This window comes from Globicephala melas, chromosome 1 (assembly GCF_963455315.2).
Source record: "Globicephala melas chromosome 1, mGloMel1.2, whole genome shotgun sequence".
NCBI lineage: Eukaryota > Metazoa > Chordata > Mammalia > Artiodactyla > Delphinidae > Globicephala > Globicephala melas.
In genome coordinates, this window is record NC_083314.1 from 78,812,907 (window position 1) to 78,827,367 (window position 14,461).

Below are 14,461 nucleotides of genomic sequence, written 5' to 3' on the forward strand. Positions count from 1 at the left end.
CCACAGCAGCTCTCGCTAGCCTCCAGTTGCCTGAACACAGACCTACCCCTACCAATGGGATCTGGCTGTTCCACAAGTGCCAAGTGTGCAGGGAGAAAGCAAGGAGGGTTATCCAAGCCCAGGAAGGATGGGGGTACTTCTCTGCTCTGGGGACAGAGCTGTAGTACTGACCTTCCTTCCCCATGAACCCATGTCCAGCTGCCACCCAAGGGGAAGCTTCGGAGCCTGTGTAGCCAGCATGTGGAAAAGCTGCAAACCTTCCAGCATCTCCACCCCATCGTGGTCCAAGCTGCTTTCCCTCCACTCTACAAGGAACTCTTCAGCACTGAAATCGAGTCACCTGAGGGGCTGTCCAAGTGACCTGGAGGAGGGACTCCGTTCCCTTCCCTAGAGCCTCGTGGCTCACCTTCCTCTTGGGCTTTTCCTTTCTTGTGCGCCCTGGAGGGTGGTCTCTGCCTGTTATGGGGGGGGGGTGAGCAAATGCGGAGACTGGCTTTCTGCCCACCAGCCTGCCTGGTGGCAGGCCAAGAGCGAGAGGGTGGGGATGGAGGAACGCCATCTCCAGCCTCAGCTTTGTCCTGGCTTCTCTCAGCTTCTGGGAGACCTGGGGTGGGATACAAGGACCTCTAGGAGGACCTAGGTGTCCTCAGGACAACAGGGGGATCCAGGACACCCTGGACAAAGAGAACTCAACTCTGGGCTCAGAAGCTAAGAATAGGCCTTTGAAATACCTCATTGCATTTCCCTGGGGGCTTTGGCTGGGGAGACGCATTAAGCTCAGAGACTGGCATCTGGAGCCCAGGAGGACCTGTACATAACATGAACCTGGATTGTTAGATTGTCTGCCTTCCCCCTTCCTCCCAGCTCAGCAAGGAAACCGTTGGGTACCCTGGGGTCTAAAAGAGACTAGATATGTGGAGGGTAAGGATGGGATGGGGATAAGGGAGGGGCTGGGGATAATATTTTTATGGGATTTGGGTATAAGGATAGGGTATGATGAAGGCCAAGAGCGTCACAGATGGACAGACAGACAGAGTTAGAACTCAAACTTCTTATGTGCACTTTAAAAATAGACTTTAGTGGTTACACAAATGTGATCAGAGACACATGTCCACATACATGTGAAACACATAGTCACACACTTAACCTGTAGTCATGCAGCTCTATAGATGCATTTGATCTGACACAATCTCTGTCTTCCTTGAGGTCACAGATCAGAGGAACTTCGTGGCCTCAGGGAAGATCCCAATCCTGAGGGAACCCAGAACATTTTCACCTGGTGCCCCAGTTCACCAATCTTAGACATGGGGTGGCCCAAACTCTATCCCAGCCCCAGCTGTCTTCTGTCAAAGGAAACCCTAAAAGAAGAGATGGCTGGACACAGTCAGAAGGCCAAGGACAGACGCAGCAGATGCGATTCCACCACTCTGTGCCTGGGTACCACCAAGTCTGGCAGGGTGAAGGAGACCTGTTTCTCCAGCCGTGATCTTGCCCGAGAACTTCTCTTGCCTTTATAAATAGCTGTGAGCCCTCCTCTGAGGGATAAACAGCAGGTGGTCAGGAGGGGTTTTTTTTTTTTCCTCTCAGGGGAGGGTGAACATAAACCCTAACCTGTGCTATTCTTTATAAAACGACTTCAAAGGCAAGAGGTGTTGCTGCTCTGCAATCTCATTCCTGTGTGAGGACCCAGGTTCCCAGCCCTGCCAGCCGTCCGCACTGTGAGGATTCTGCACCCACCCTGAGAGGTCCCCCACGGAGGCGTGGGGGCTGGTCCTCAGGAGCCCCCCACCGAAGCCATCTCAGACTAAGCTCCGCAGTGGGTGTTCTGGGCTGAGAACTTGCCCCACAAATGATACCCACAAAGAACATTTAGAATGAGAGGCTGCACAGAACTGCCCCGCATCTGGGAGACTGAAAGACAACCCTACGGAAAGTGCCTGACCCCAGAGCTCCGCAGGGGGGAATCAGGATGCCCGAGAGACCCTGCGGAGCTGCCCAGCAGCTTCCACCACCGAGCCCTCCACCCCTTGGGGCTCGGGAGCCTCCCTCTGCGCTCCCTCCCCTCCTCTGCCATCCTGAGGTGGCGCCTGCTGCAGCCCTCCCTGGTTGCTTTATTTATTTATTTTGCACCAACAGGGTTGCTGCAGACTCATTCTTGCCTGGTTTAAAAAGAGAGAGAGGAAAAAAAAAAAAAAGGAGAAATGCTTTCTGGCTCTTCTCTCTACCTCGGTCTTGGCAGCAGCCGCTGCAGCAGCAACAGCAGCAGCGGCAGGCAGGGGGGCAGCGGGGAGAGAGGCGCAAGGGGAGGTGCGGGGCAGAGGTGCAGCTCGAGTGGGACGGGCCCCCAGCCCCGCACAGATGCAGTGCCCAACTTGATGCCACCCTCCAGCTTCTCTGGTAAGTGCACCTACCTCCTGTCCCAGAGCTGCAGCTGCCCTTCTCCATAACGTTCTCAGAGACAAGGCCAGACCCGTCAAGGCTAGAGGGTCTGTGCCCACCCCAGGCCCAGCCAACCATCGATCCTGGCCCCATAGGACTTTGATGGGAAAACTAAGATGGCCCAGGTTCTCCGGAGGGAAGGACTCCAAGCAGACCTCCCTCCATTTCCGGGGTGCTCTCTCTACCTCTGGGAAGGGTTTTCCTGCAATCCGTGTGGATATTCCAGAAATCTTACCTCCAAGAGAGAGCCCCCTCCCGGTGTAGGTCCCCATGCCTCACTCAGGTCTGCTTTAAAGAGGATATCCAGGATCAGATGTGTCTCTGGACTGCCACATAGAGACAAGAGGAAAGCTCCCTGTTCCTTGAGGGTGATGCCCCAGACCCCAGCCCATACAAGGAGAGAAAGGAACGGTCCTGACACCTATCTCTTCCTGCAAAGTGGCCGGAAGCCAGTCCTGTAGCCGTGGAGATTGGCAAGGGCAGTTTATGATTACATTAGCGACCTTTAAAGAGAAGGGGCCAGATCCCCAGCCCCTGGCCCAGCGGGCTTCGGAGACTAAGAGGACATTCACAGGAGTGGCAAGGAGGGAAGCTGGGTTACACGCTTCACTGCACTTTTGCTGAATGCAGGAAGGAAGGATGAGCAGGAACTGCAGCAGTAGTGATAAAGAGCTAGCTGTCAGGTGGACTTACCAGGGGAATGAGGGTGGCTGGGACATCTCTCTGCCTGGAGAACTCTTAGCATGCCATCCATACCTGTTAGGTTGGGATTGGGAACAGAGGAGTCTGCTCAGCAGCTTCTGCCGTGCCATTCCTTCTCATGGCCAAGCCTCAGGACGGTGTCCTACGTCCCTCTGCTCTTTGGGCCTCTTTCTTCAGTTTCTGAACTACTACAGTCCTCTGAATTAGCTATAGGGTAGCCACCAGAACGATCCTTCTAGGAGAGGGTATAGAATGGGAAATAAAGGGGAAGAAATCACACCATCTCTTAAACTGCTTCTCCTAAGTTCCACCTGGGAGAAAATGGGCCGTGGGGTAGAAAGCTGACCCTGTAGGGCCCAGAAAGCCTGAGGCCTGAAAGGTCAAAGGTGATTGGGATCTGCAGCTAGAAAGAAACCGAGGCCTCCTGCCTCAGTTGGCTCAGTTGGTCCTATCTCTGTAGCATCCCTTGCCAATTCCAATACCTCCCCTTCCTTGGGGTCCCGGTTGTCACTAAACAGGGTGAGTCTATGGGACCTCTTCTCCTCCAGCACCTCAGTCAGGCTCCAGTGGTCATCTGCCTGATTTTGCCCAGGCCCCTGGCACCCAGAAACCACTTTAAGTTGACAGGCTGTGCACACAGACTGTGCCCAGAGATCTGCTGTGCCAGCCAAGGGCTCCCTTGGTCCCCACCATAGCGTCTGGCCAGGCGCTGTCTCTCCTCACTTGTCTATGCCTACCTGGCTCTCAGTCTGTCTCTTGTGTTTTTCTCAGGCAGCAGAGGCCAAAGGGGACAAGAGATCTCCCTCAGACTCACACACTAGGCTTGAATCAAAACACCACGAAGGAGGGGTATGAGAGAAGCCCAAGTCTGAGGACCAAGCAACAAAACCGGGGCATCTCTTGGGTCCCTCACACCCTAATGTCATCTATAGGGGAGGCGGCGTTGCCCTTGGGGTTCTTGTGAGGGATTCACGTACCCCCTGCATCCTGTGCTTTATCGAATGTGCAGCTTGGCTGTCATCTACAAGGTGTTCTGGGGAGATTGGATCTTGTTAGTCTGGGGCCTCAGGCCCTGGGCCAGGCTGGAGGAGGGCAGAGGGGCAATAAGTGGAGCCTGCGGGGCAGAGCTGAGGCCCACATGCTTCCCAGCCTTGGATGACTTAGTCAAGGCGATGCCTGTCTCCAATCAGGATCCAGCGATATGATCCCCCTTAAGCCGTAGACAAAGCTGTGGGTACATAACCTGGGAGAAGGCAGAGAGGGACATAGCAGAGATTGGGAGAGCAGCTATCAGGGAGAAGGGACCTGAGGTATTTCTGGATCTCACAGATGGAGGGAAACTCAAAAGTTACTTCCCTGCTGCTTCCTGTCTCCCTCCCCTAAAACTTTCCCCACTTGACTCGGGTTCCATGAGCTAGTAAGCACTTGGCCTGTTACCCAGGTTGGGAGGGGGAGGAAAGTACAGAGTCCCCTTAGAGGAGCTCCAGAAGGCTCCAGGGAGGTGTGCACCAGAATTCCCCCCAGATCTGCACCCTAGCTGCTGGCCATGCTGAGATGGGTAGCTCAATATCTCTTTCTCCTCTAAGGAGGCCCAGGGAAATCCAGGGTCCCCATCATCTGAAGCCACTTTCCAATAAGGGCCATGCCATCGTCTATTCCAGGATGGAAGAGGGGATGGCTGCGGCCACTACTCCAAAGCAAGCCTGGCCTCCCATCTTTTTCCTGCTCCTCCTGTCTGGGGGGAGTAGCGGCGGCTGCCCTGCTGTGTGTGACTGCACCTCCCAACCCCGGGCAGTGCTCTGTGCCCACCGGCGACTGGAGGCTGTACCAGGGGGACTCCCGCTGGACACCGAGCTCCTGGACCTGAGTGGGAACCGCCTATGGGGGCTTCAGCGGGGAATGCTCTCCCGCCTGGGCCTGCTCCGGGAACTGGACCTCAGCTACAACCAGCTGTCCACCCTCGAGCCAGGGGCCTTCCATGGTCTGCAGAGCCTGCTCACCCTGAGGCTGCAGGGCAACCGTCTGCGAATCGTGGGCCCCAGGGTCTTCTCAGGCCTGTCTTCCCTCACGCTGCTGGACATTCGCCTCAACCAGATTGTCCTCTTCCTCGATGGAGCTTTTGGGGAGCTAGGCAGCCTCCAGCAGCTGGAGGTTGGGGACAACCACCTGGTGTTTGTGGCTCCGGGAGCCTTTGCTGGACTGGCCAAGCTGAGGACCCTCACCCTGGAGCGCTGCAACCTCAGCACCGTGCCTGGCCCGGCCCTGGCCCGCCTTCCAGCGCTCGGGGTCCTGAGGCTCCGGGAATTAGATATTGGGAGGCTGCCGGGAGGGGCGCTGCAAGGGCTGGGGCAGTTAAAGGAGCTGGAGATCCATCACTGGCCGCCTCTGGAGGCTCTGGAGCCTGGGAGCCTGACTGGGCTCAATCTCAGCAGTCTGGCCATCACCCGCTGCAATCTGAGCTCGGTGCCCTTCCAAGCTCTGCACCACCTGAGCTTCCTCAGGGTCCTGGATCTGTCTCAGAACCCCATCTCTGCCATCCCAGCCCGGAGGCTCAGCCCCCTGGTGCGGCTCCAGGAGCTCCGACTGTCAGGGGCATGCCTCACCTCCATCGCTGCCCACGCCTTCCATGGTTTGACTGCCTTCCACCTCCTAGACGTGGCGGATAACGCCCTTCAGACACTGGAGGAAACAGCCTTCTCTTCTCCAGACAAACTGGTCACCCTGAGGCTGTCTGGTAACCCCCTGACCTGTGACTGCCGCCTTGTCTGGCTGCTCCGGCTCCGCCGCCGCCTGGACTTTGGCACGTCCCCCCCTGCCTGTGCCGGCCCCCAGAACGTCCAGGGGAAGAGCCTGAGGGAGTTTTCAGACATCCTACCTCCAGGGCACTTCACTTGCCAACCAGCCCTGATCCGAAAGTCCGGGCCACGCTGGGTCATTGCAGAGGAGGGCGGGCATGCCGTTTTCTCCTGCTCTGGAGATGGAGACCCAGCCCCCATCGTCTCCTGGATGAGGCCTCAGGGGGCTTGGCTGGGAAGGGCCGGGAGAGTAAGGGTCCTGGAGGATGGGACGCTGGAGATCCGCTCTGTGCAGCTACGGGATAGAGGGGCCTATGTCTGTGTGGTCAGCAATGTAGCTGGGAATGACTCCCTGAGGACCTGGCTGGAAGTAATCCAAGTTGAACCACCAAATAGCACTCTCTCTGACCCCAACACCACCATGCCAGGGATCCCAGGGCCTTTCTTCCTGGATAGCAGAGGCATAGCTATGGTGCTGGCAGTCGGCTTCCTCCCCTTCCTCACCTCGGTAACCCTGTGCTTTGGCCTCATTGCCCTCTGGAGCAAAGGCAAAGGCCGGGTCAAACATCACATGACCTTTGACTTTGTGGCACCCCGAGCCTCTGGGGATAAGAACTCTGGGGGTAACCGGGTCACTGCCAAGCTCTTCTGACCTTTCCTTCCACACTGGGGACCCATCCAAGCCAGCTTCAGATACCAAAGGGGAAGAGAACCAAGGCTGCTTGGACCAGAAGTTAGTCCCAAACAGCATAGATCTCCCACGCCTCCTGCCTGCACCATGCCAGCAGCTAATGCCACCTCCTGCTAGCCGGCCTCCTTGTGCTTTTGCAGTTTGAGGATAGCATTGTCATCTCTTCCCTGAGGGTCCCAGGAAGCTGAAGATATAGACCCTGTAGTCAGCCCAGTCCTTCCCCCACCACATACAAAGCAGGAAATATAACCCTCCAGTCTGCTAGTCTAAGCTCCAGGCTTCCTTCACACCCACCTACACATACCTTAATAACCAATACCAATCGCCAACCACAGCCATAGATTACTTCAGAGATGGGGCTGGGAAGTGCCACTTGCTTCTTGGAGTCTCTGCTCCTCAACCAGGTGGTCTCTCTCTCTCTTTTCTGCTCTGTCCCCTCTCTAGGGGCAAACAACTAGGGCCAATGACCTCAAGCTAAGGAGAAGAGGATGTGACAGGGGGTGTGGGATGGGAAGGAGGACAGACTACACACTGGCACTGAGTGTGCATGAGCCCCGCCACCTGCCTCTGTCTGTCACAGCATTAAACCTGTTGCCAAAAGGCCATGACAGTAGCAGCCACAACTAAATGTGATCTCTGGAGATTTCTTCAGTCTTTTCCACCCCTTATTTCTGTCAGATCTCCCCCTTCCTACGCTTTCTGCCTGCCCATTGAGCCTGTATCCTAATGGCCTTGCCTGAATCTAACGAGCCTGAAAACCAGGGGTTTACGCAAAAGATTGCCCACCATGCCTGGAGAGATCAGCACAGCCAGCCCATTTCAGTGTCAACCCTTTCCCCTGTACTCTCCCTCTCCGGAGTTGGAGGAGAGATCCTCTGCCTTCCAAAGGATCCCTCTGCAAAAATTTCAACCCAGGGCACCCAGCTCCTTCCCTTCTTTCTCACTCTGGTTGGAATCTCCCTAACATTCCTGTATTGCAGATCCCTAGTGCCCTTGATGGAGAAAGCAAGAGCACTCCTAGAAAATGACTAACAAAAGCAAGAATCTGCAGCTGTCAAAGGAGAGAGACCCAGAACACAGCAGGACTAGGTTTGAAGGAAAAAGGTGGGAGGGGCACTGCAAGCTGTAGTGAAAAGTGGAGGGAAGAAGAAGCAGCAGGAAGCACCTGCCTTTCCACCGTCCTTCAGCAGTTTCCCCTGGTTCCGTGTTCAGTGCAGCCCCGGTGGGAAGCTGTCTTTGGATAGAGGTCGCTGTCTTATGGAGACCCCAGATGCAGAGGCAGAGTGGGAGGAGGAGATGCTGACTGCCTCTGAGTGTACTCCAAAGAAAGGCCAAAGCAGAGCTAGAAAAAGTAGAGATGCTGAGAGCTCAAGGGACAGGGCAGCAGCATCAGCATCACCGGAAGGGGAGGAGTGAAGGGAGAGGAAAGGAGCAGGGAGGAGGGGCCGAGAAGTGGAGAGTCACGAGGTCCCTAGGAGTCTCTCTCTCTCTCTCTCTCTCTCTCTCTCTCTCTCTCTCTCCAGCAGCATCTGCACAGTGTCCTTAGTTCCCCTCCACCCTCAAGAGCCCCACCCACCCCTCACCCAACAATATGCAAAGCGTCATCAGCTTCCTAGCCATTCCTGCTGCCCTTGTCCTTGCCCTGAGGAGACTCATTAGGAGATTCCCAGCCCAAACTGTCCCTGACAGGTGACAGAAGCTGGCGCCATATGGGGGCAGCCAGACTTCACCAGCAGGCAAGCTCTTCAGTGGGGCAGAGGTGGGAATCTGGGGGCAGGGGGCTGTGGGCAGAGGTGAATGTGAGAGAGAACCCGGCAGTTTGGAGAGTGAGGCTGGAGAATCACACAATCTTGAGCATCCGGAGCCTCCAACCTTGCTCCTGGCACCGTGCACACACAATTCCCTTAGCATTGCAGCAACCTCCCCTCTCCAGTTTATTAGACAGCCCAAAGGTTGTCTAATAACCTTGGGGCACAGCCCTCTCCCATATTTCTAAAATCTTCCACCAGTAGCTTGTGAGATTGGGACTTGTGGGGGTCAGGTGCTAGAGGTTCTCATACTAGTTGCCCACACTGCAATTCAGAAAAAGGCAGAAGCAGCATTGCTGTTCAGAGAAATCTACTCTGGGAAGCCCCCTGAGGCAGTGGGGAATGGATGACATGTGTCTGGATTGGGAGATGCTGCTGCCTGAGTCCCACAGACGCCAGAGCAGCCCAACAGAAACAGAATGTGAGTTGCTTATGTGATTTCAAGTTTTCTAGTATCACATTAAAAAAGCAAAAGAAACAGATACAATTAAGTTTAATACTCTATTTTATTTAACCCAGTGTACCAAACTATTATCATTTCAACATGTTATCTATATAAAAATGAGTAATGAAATATTTTACATTATTTTTTCATATTAGGTCTTTGAAATCTAGTGTATATTTTACACTTACAACACATTCCAATTTGATAACTAAATTCTCACCAGAAATATCTGATCTGTAGTTAGGTTTCATAAAATTCACTGTTGAGAAAGTCAATTCACACATCCAAGTTGCTCCATATTAAAAGTTTTCCAATAACTAAATCAAGTATTGGTTTTAACATTTAAATTAATTGAAATTAAATAAATTTTAAATTCTACTCCTCAGTCACACTAGCCATCTTTCAAGTACTCAGTAGCCACATGTGGCCAGTGGCTACAATATTGGACAGCAGAGCTCCAGACACTGTAACTCTGGGTGTAGACTAGGGCCTCCTCAGCAGAGGTGGGCAAAGTGTCCCTCGAGAAGCACATTCAACCTAGAGGAATTGCCTGTGGGGTTCCCCTACTACCACCCCTTGCTCTCCTGACATGGCCTTTCCAGAACACCTTCAGAGAGGGACGCTAGTTACCGTAACAAGGTTACTGCAATGAGCACTTCCACAGCTTGTCCAATCATCAGAAAGCCAGCCCCTTACCCCATGTGCCCGGAAAGGCTGCCCTTAGCTCAAGGGTGTGTGTGTGTGTGTGTGTGTGTGTGTGTGTGTGTGTGTGTGTGTGTGTGTGTGTGTGTGTGTGTGTGTGTGGACAAGTGTGTGACGGCAACCAGGGACGCAGGCGGGTGGTGTGTGCACATGTGCAGGGATGTTATGGTCCACATCAGAGGCAATCCAATGGCAGCTCTCCCCTGGAGGGACAGTCGTGGAGATAGAAGAAAAATAACATTTATTCTGTGTTAGTTGGTTACATGTATGTTTTCTTATTTAATCCTCACATCAACCCTATTAAGACAGGGAATCTTGGCTGATGGAACTAAAGGTCAAATAGATTAACTTGCTCGGGTACACAGAGCTGGTTAGTAAGGGAGCTGCTTCTGGACTCAGGGCTAACTCAAAATCCAAATGCTTTCCACCACACTGCCATACTGCTCAGTCACTGTCTGCTCTTATAACCCCCTTCCCCAGTGTCTCTCAGCTGCAGGAACTGACCTGTGAGAAAGGTAGAATCCAGGGGTCATCCCCAGCCCCACCCACTCTGAACAACTCTTTTAAGGGGAATGGGGTCAGTTGTTGGTCCTCACCTTCCTTCAGTAACTCTAATGCACCTGATTCAGGAAGCTGAGGATTGGTTGTTAGTTTTTAATCTTTCTTCTCAGTCTCCCCCAGCATCCGTCTCTCAGAGAGAGGCAGGAGACTCTGGGTAGGACTTTTGCTCTTAGCAGTGAGTGTGGTGATGATTCAGGCCGGCGAGCACGTGAGATCAGAGGACTCCTGCGTCCTCTTCCTCCAAACTGCTTTGTAAAGGGGAGTTAAGGAAGGAGACTTAGAGCTGGATGTTGGTGGCCAGAGAAGCTGAGGAGAATGTCTCTCTCCTAGGACACCCTGCCACAATTCATCAATCTGATCGAAAGACGAAAGAGTAGCACCAGTATAATTTCTGATACTAAGGCCCACATTCCCAGTTGCTGGTTTCTGGTGAAGAGACTTGAGTGACGGGGGAAGAAGGGGTGATTCCTACAATGGACAAAGGGAGTGTGCTGTTTTCCAAAACCTCAGATAGCTGAATATCATTTGAATAGTTTACACGTTATCCAGGAAGGGAACTCTGTAAGCAGCCAAGGCTCTAAACAAGGCTACTGCGTTTGAGAACCCCTCCCTGCCCAGCCCTTTAGCTAAAGTCTACTTTCCTGCTTTGGCTTACCGAGTGGAAACACCTGCCCACTGCACTCTCCGGACAACCCACACTCTATGTCAATTAGTTTCACCTACTGCCACCTGCACCTTGTTCAGAACACCCTTCAGGGAAACAGAACTGGACTCTTCAGAGCGGGAGATGAGAATAAAGAAATCACAATTCACCCAATCCTAGTCTCTCACAACTCAATCTTTGAATCCTGGTTTGGGCTCTTAGAGGGGGAATGAGATGACAAATCCCAAATACACAGTGACTTGAGAGTGATCATCTCACCGAAAGTTATCCTTTCTACTCCCCAGTCTCCCTACCCAACCAACTAAAAGTCCACCCTCCTTCAGAAAATTTCCAGGAAAAGTGATTACACCTGGCTTTTCACTACTCTGATTAAGAAATTAATCCTGTGGTTTAATTTTTAATTTTAATCCCTCTTTTTGGACTTCCACTTCATTTCCTCTTCTTTGCTCACCAGCTCCCATTGGAGCTGGAAGATGATGAGCCCATAAAGTAGGCCTGTGCTTTTTATTTATTTATTTATTTTTGCGGTACGCGGGCCTCTCACTGTTGTGGCCTCTCCCGTTGCGGAGCACAGGCTCCGGACGCGCAGGCTCAGCGGCCATGGCTCACGGGCCCAGCTGCTCCACGGCATGTGGGATCTTCCCGGACCGGGGCACGAACCCTTGTCCCCTGACATCGGCAGGCGGACTCTCAACCACTGCGCCACCAGGGAAGCCCGGGCCTGTGCTTTTTATAGCAACAATGGACACTCTTCCTTAGGTCTGAACTACTCTTTACCTTTTTAAAAGTAAAAATAGCTATAGCAATCAAGGCACTCAAATACCTAGAAATAATCTTAGAAACTACATATGTAAATTTTACATGACAAAAACTTTAAAACGCTACTGATGGGACATTAATGACTTACACATGTTTATAGGAAGATTCTATATCATAAATATAAAAATTCTCCCTTATGTAATCTAAAAATATGTGATTCCACAAAATAACATTAACAGTATACTCAGAAAGGAAATTGTGGTATATTCCCAAAATATAATACTACACGGTGATGAGAATGAATGGACTAAAACTATACACAATAATATAGCTGAATGTCACAAAAATAATGTTGAACAAAAGAAACCAGACACAAAAGAGTACTTACTGTGTGATTCTCTTTGTATAAAAAACAAAACAAGCAAAACTAGTTTCTGCTACTAGGAGTCAGAAGCAAGTTTACCCTTGAGGAGAGTAGTGACTGGGAAGGGATAATGTTCTGCTTTTTTGATCTGGGTGTTGGTTACACAAATGTGTTCCATTTTTTAAAATTCATCAACATGTATGCTTTTCATCTGTGCACTTTTCTGTGTATATATTGTACATCAAATTTTTAAATTGTGGTAAAAATAACACATAATGTACATCAATTTTAAAAAACAGTATGGTACTAGAACATGAATAGAGAGATCAATGGAACATGAAAAACCCAGAAATAGACCCAAATACATGACAATTTGGATCTTATGAAAGGTAGCATTCAAAAACAATGGAGGAAATATGGGTTATTCAATAAGGGTTGGACAAGACAAAACTGGATCACTATTTCACACCTTAACACCAAAATAAATTCCAGGTGAATCAAATATTTACATATGCAAAAAGACACTATAAAAATATTTAAAGAAAACATAGGATAATTTCTTAATAATCTTAGGTCATAGGACGCTTTTCTAAATATGATATGAAACCCAGAAGTTATCAAAGAAAATGCTGACAAATTCAGCTACATAAAAATAAAAAATACTTGCATAACAAAGAAGTCACCATGAAAGTAAAAAGACATAGGACAAACTGGGAAAGGGGAAAAATATTTTCAACTTACATATGAACAAAAGGCAAATATTAAAAGTCCTGACAACCAAATAGAAATATGAACAAAGTGTATGAACAATTTACAGAAAAATAGAAAGCAATTGTCACTTAAGCATATTAAAAGATGCTCAACCTTATAAGAGAAATGAAAATTTAAATTGCAGTGAGATGCCATTTACACTATCAGACTGTCAAAAATCAAAAGGTTTGATAACAGGCTGTATAAGCTTGCTGATGGGAGAGAAGATTGGTAAAACTTGCATGGAAGGCAATTTGGCAATACTAACCAAAATCCTTTTCAAACATTGTTGGTGGAATGAAAATGAGAAAAATCTTTGTGGGAGAAAGAGAATTTGTGAAATTGTATCTATCCAACTGAAGAAACAATACAAACACTTCTCAGTGTTTGCAGCCCTAAGTATTTATTGTACTGATATACAAGAGCCAAACAAAATATACTTGGGTATCAGTATAATGTTAAAGGGACTGATTGAATATATCTTAATACATCCCTCAGGCTTACTATGAAACTTAACTATTAGGCAGTTACCCGTGCTGCTATGGACAGATATCTAGACCATATAAAAAGAAACTGCAAAATAGTAATGTATAACATGTTACCGACTGGGTAATATATATAAATATATTTAATGTATACATGTTTACTATAGAATATCCTGTGAAAAATCCACAAGAATCTGGTAAAACCGGTTGTTTCTTAGGGAAGACAGACCTTTTATTCCTTTGTAGAATGTGCATGTACTACTTACTCAAAACACATATATATTTTTCAAATTAACACAAAACGAGAAACTGAGGCCCACTGGCATCTCCTTAGCTGACCAGAGATATAATCTTGCATTCACTCAACAAACATTTACTGCGTGCGTATCATGCGCCAGGCATTGTGACAGAAGCTGGTGCGAAAGATCCCCGCATTACAAGGAGCGCTCAACCCCTGTCAAGGGTCAGCCCCTAGTGCGTAGCGGGACCTGGAGGCCGGGAGGGGCCAAGGGCCAGCTCGCGAGGCTCCCGGCGGCTCGGAGTCCGTAGCAGGGTCCAACCGTCTCTAACGGTCCAAGGACCCAGACAGCGGCTGGAATGCACTCTTCCAAAGCAAACCGCCGTCTGCAGAAACCCTCCCCTTTTCTCGCCCCCACAGAAACGGCCCGGTGGCTTGTGCCTTCGCGCCTGTTGCCCCGACCCGTCTCCCTTTAATCCCCAGGAAAGGGGGGGCCCCTGATGACCCACAGCTCCCTTACCACGGGGTGCTCCGAACTCGGGTCCCTCTCCTGCTGCAGTGTCGGTGCTCCTCGTCTGTTCATTCCTCGACAGAGAAGTAGAGTGAGCCCCTCACTCTCTGCCGCGCAATTCCTTCCCCTTGGCTTTCTCTCCATCTCTACGAAGCCTATTTAATGTTTTCCCGCAAAAAAAAAAAAATGTTTTCTGTGTCTCCTGAGTCCCTGTCACAGTATGGGGACCGATCGAGGCAAAAGATCGCAGAAGAAACAAGTGGCGGATCATCGCCCATCAGGAGGCGGCTGCCCCAATGGTCAATGGGTTGTGGGGTCGCACTGGCTTTGTACAAAGGCACTAATTTTGTGCGAACGGTGATGCGGCTAAGTGATGCCACCCCCTCGCACCTTGGGAGCCCGATTTTTCCCCACAGGCTTAGGAGATGGAAGCCTCCTCGGTAATTGGCCTAGAGATTGGCAGGGAGTACTCCGCGAGCCTCTAATTGGCTGTTTAATACTCAGCAGGTGCAATCTCAATTAACGATGTCGGCTTTCCCTGGAGCCT

General features: G+C 50.7%; 2 protein-coding genes and 1 long non-coding RNA gene across 5 annotated transcripts in view; 2 read left to right on the forward strand and 1 right to left on the reverse strand.

The window, feature by feature from the left end:
• Positions 1 to 2,122, forward strand: part of RORC (RAR related orphan receptor C) — a 24,338-nt gene extending 22,216 nt beyond the window's left edge. For both annotated transcript variants that reach the window (XM_030846488.3, XM_070044386.1), the window contains one exon: positions 199 to 2,122. In XM_030846488.3, coding sequence (XP_030702348.1) covers positions 199 to 360 — 162 coding nt within the window. In that variant the 3' untranslated portion in view covers positions 361 to 2,122. The remainder of the gene's footprint in view (positions 1 to 198) is intronic.
• LOC115847031 (uncharacterized) overlaps positions 1 to 14,361 on the reverse strand; it is a 100,698-nt gene extending 86,337 nt beyond the window's left edge. For both annotated transcript variants that reach the window (XR_009563985.1, XR_009563988.1), the window contains exon 1: positions 13,924 to 14,361. This is a non-coding gene — a long non-coding RNA (uncharacterized lncRNA). The remainder of the gene's footprint in view (positions 1 to 13,923) is intronic.
• Positions 1,970 to 7,323, forward strand: LINGO4 (leucine rich repeat and Ig domain containing 4). The gene is made up of 2 exons (XM_060299214.1): positions 1,970 to 2,397; positions 4,803 to 7,323. Exons 1-2 carry the CDS (start codon positions 1,970 to 1,972, stop codon positions 6,586 to 6,588), a joined length of 2,214 nt encoding a protein of 737 aa, XP_060155197.1. The 3' UTR covers positions 6,589 to 7,323.
• Positions 14,362 to 14,461: the final 100 nt, after the last annotated feature.

Excerpts from the sequence above, each read along its gene's own strand:
- LINGO4 (XM_060299214.1), top strand. The coding sequence starts at position 1,970 with ATGCCCGAGAGACCCTGCGGAGCTGCCCAGCAGCTTCCACCACCGAGC. Across the intron at positions 2,398-4,802 it reads GCCACCCTCCAGCTTCTCTG|GATGGAAGAGGGGATGGCTG; the intron begins GTAAGTGCACCT and ends CGTCTATTCCAG.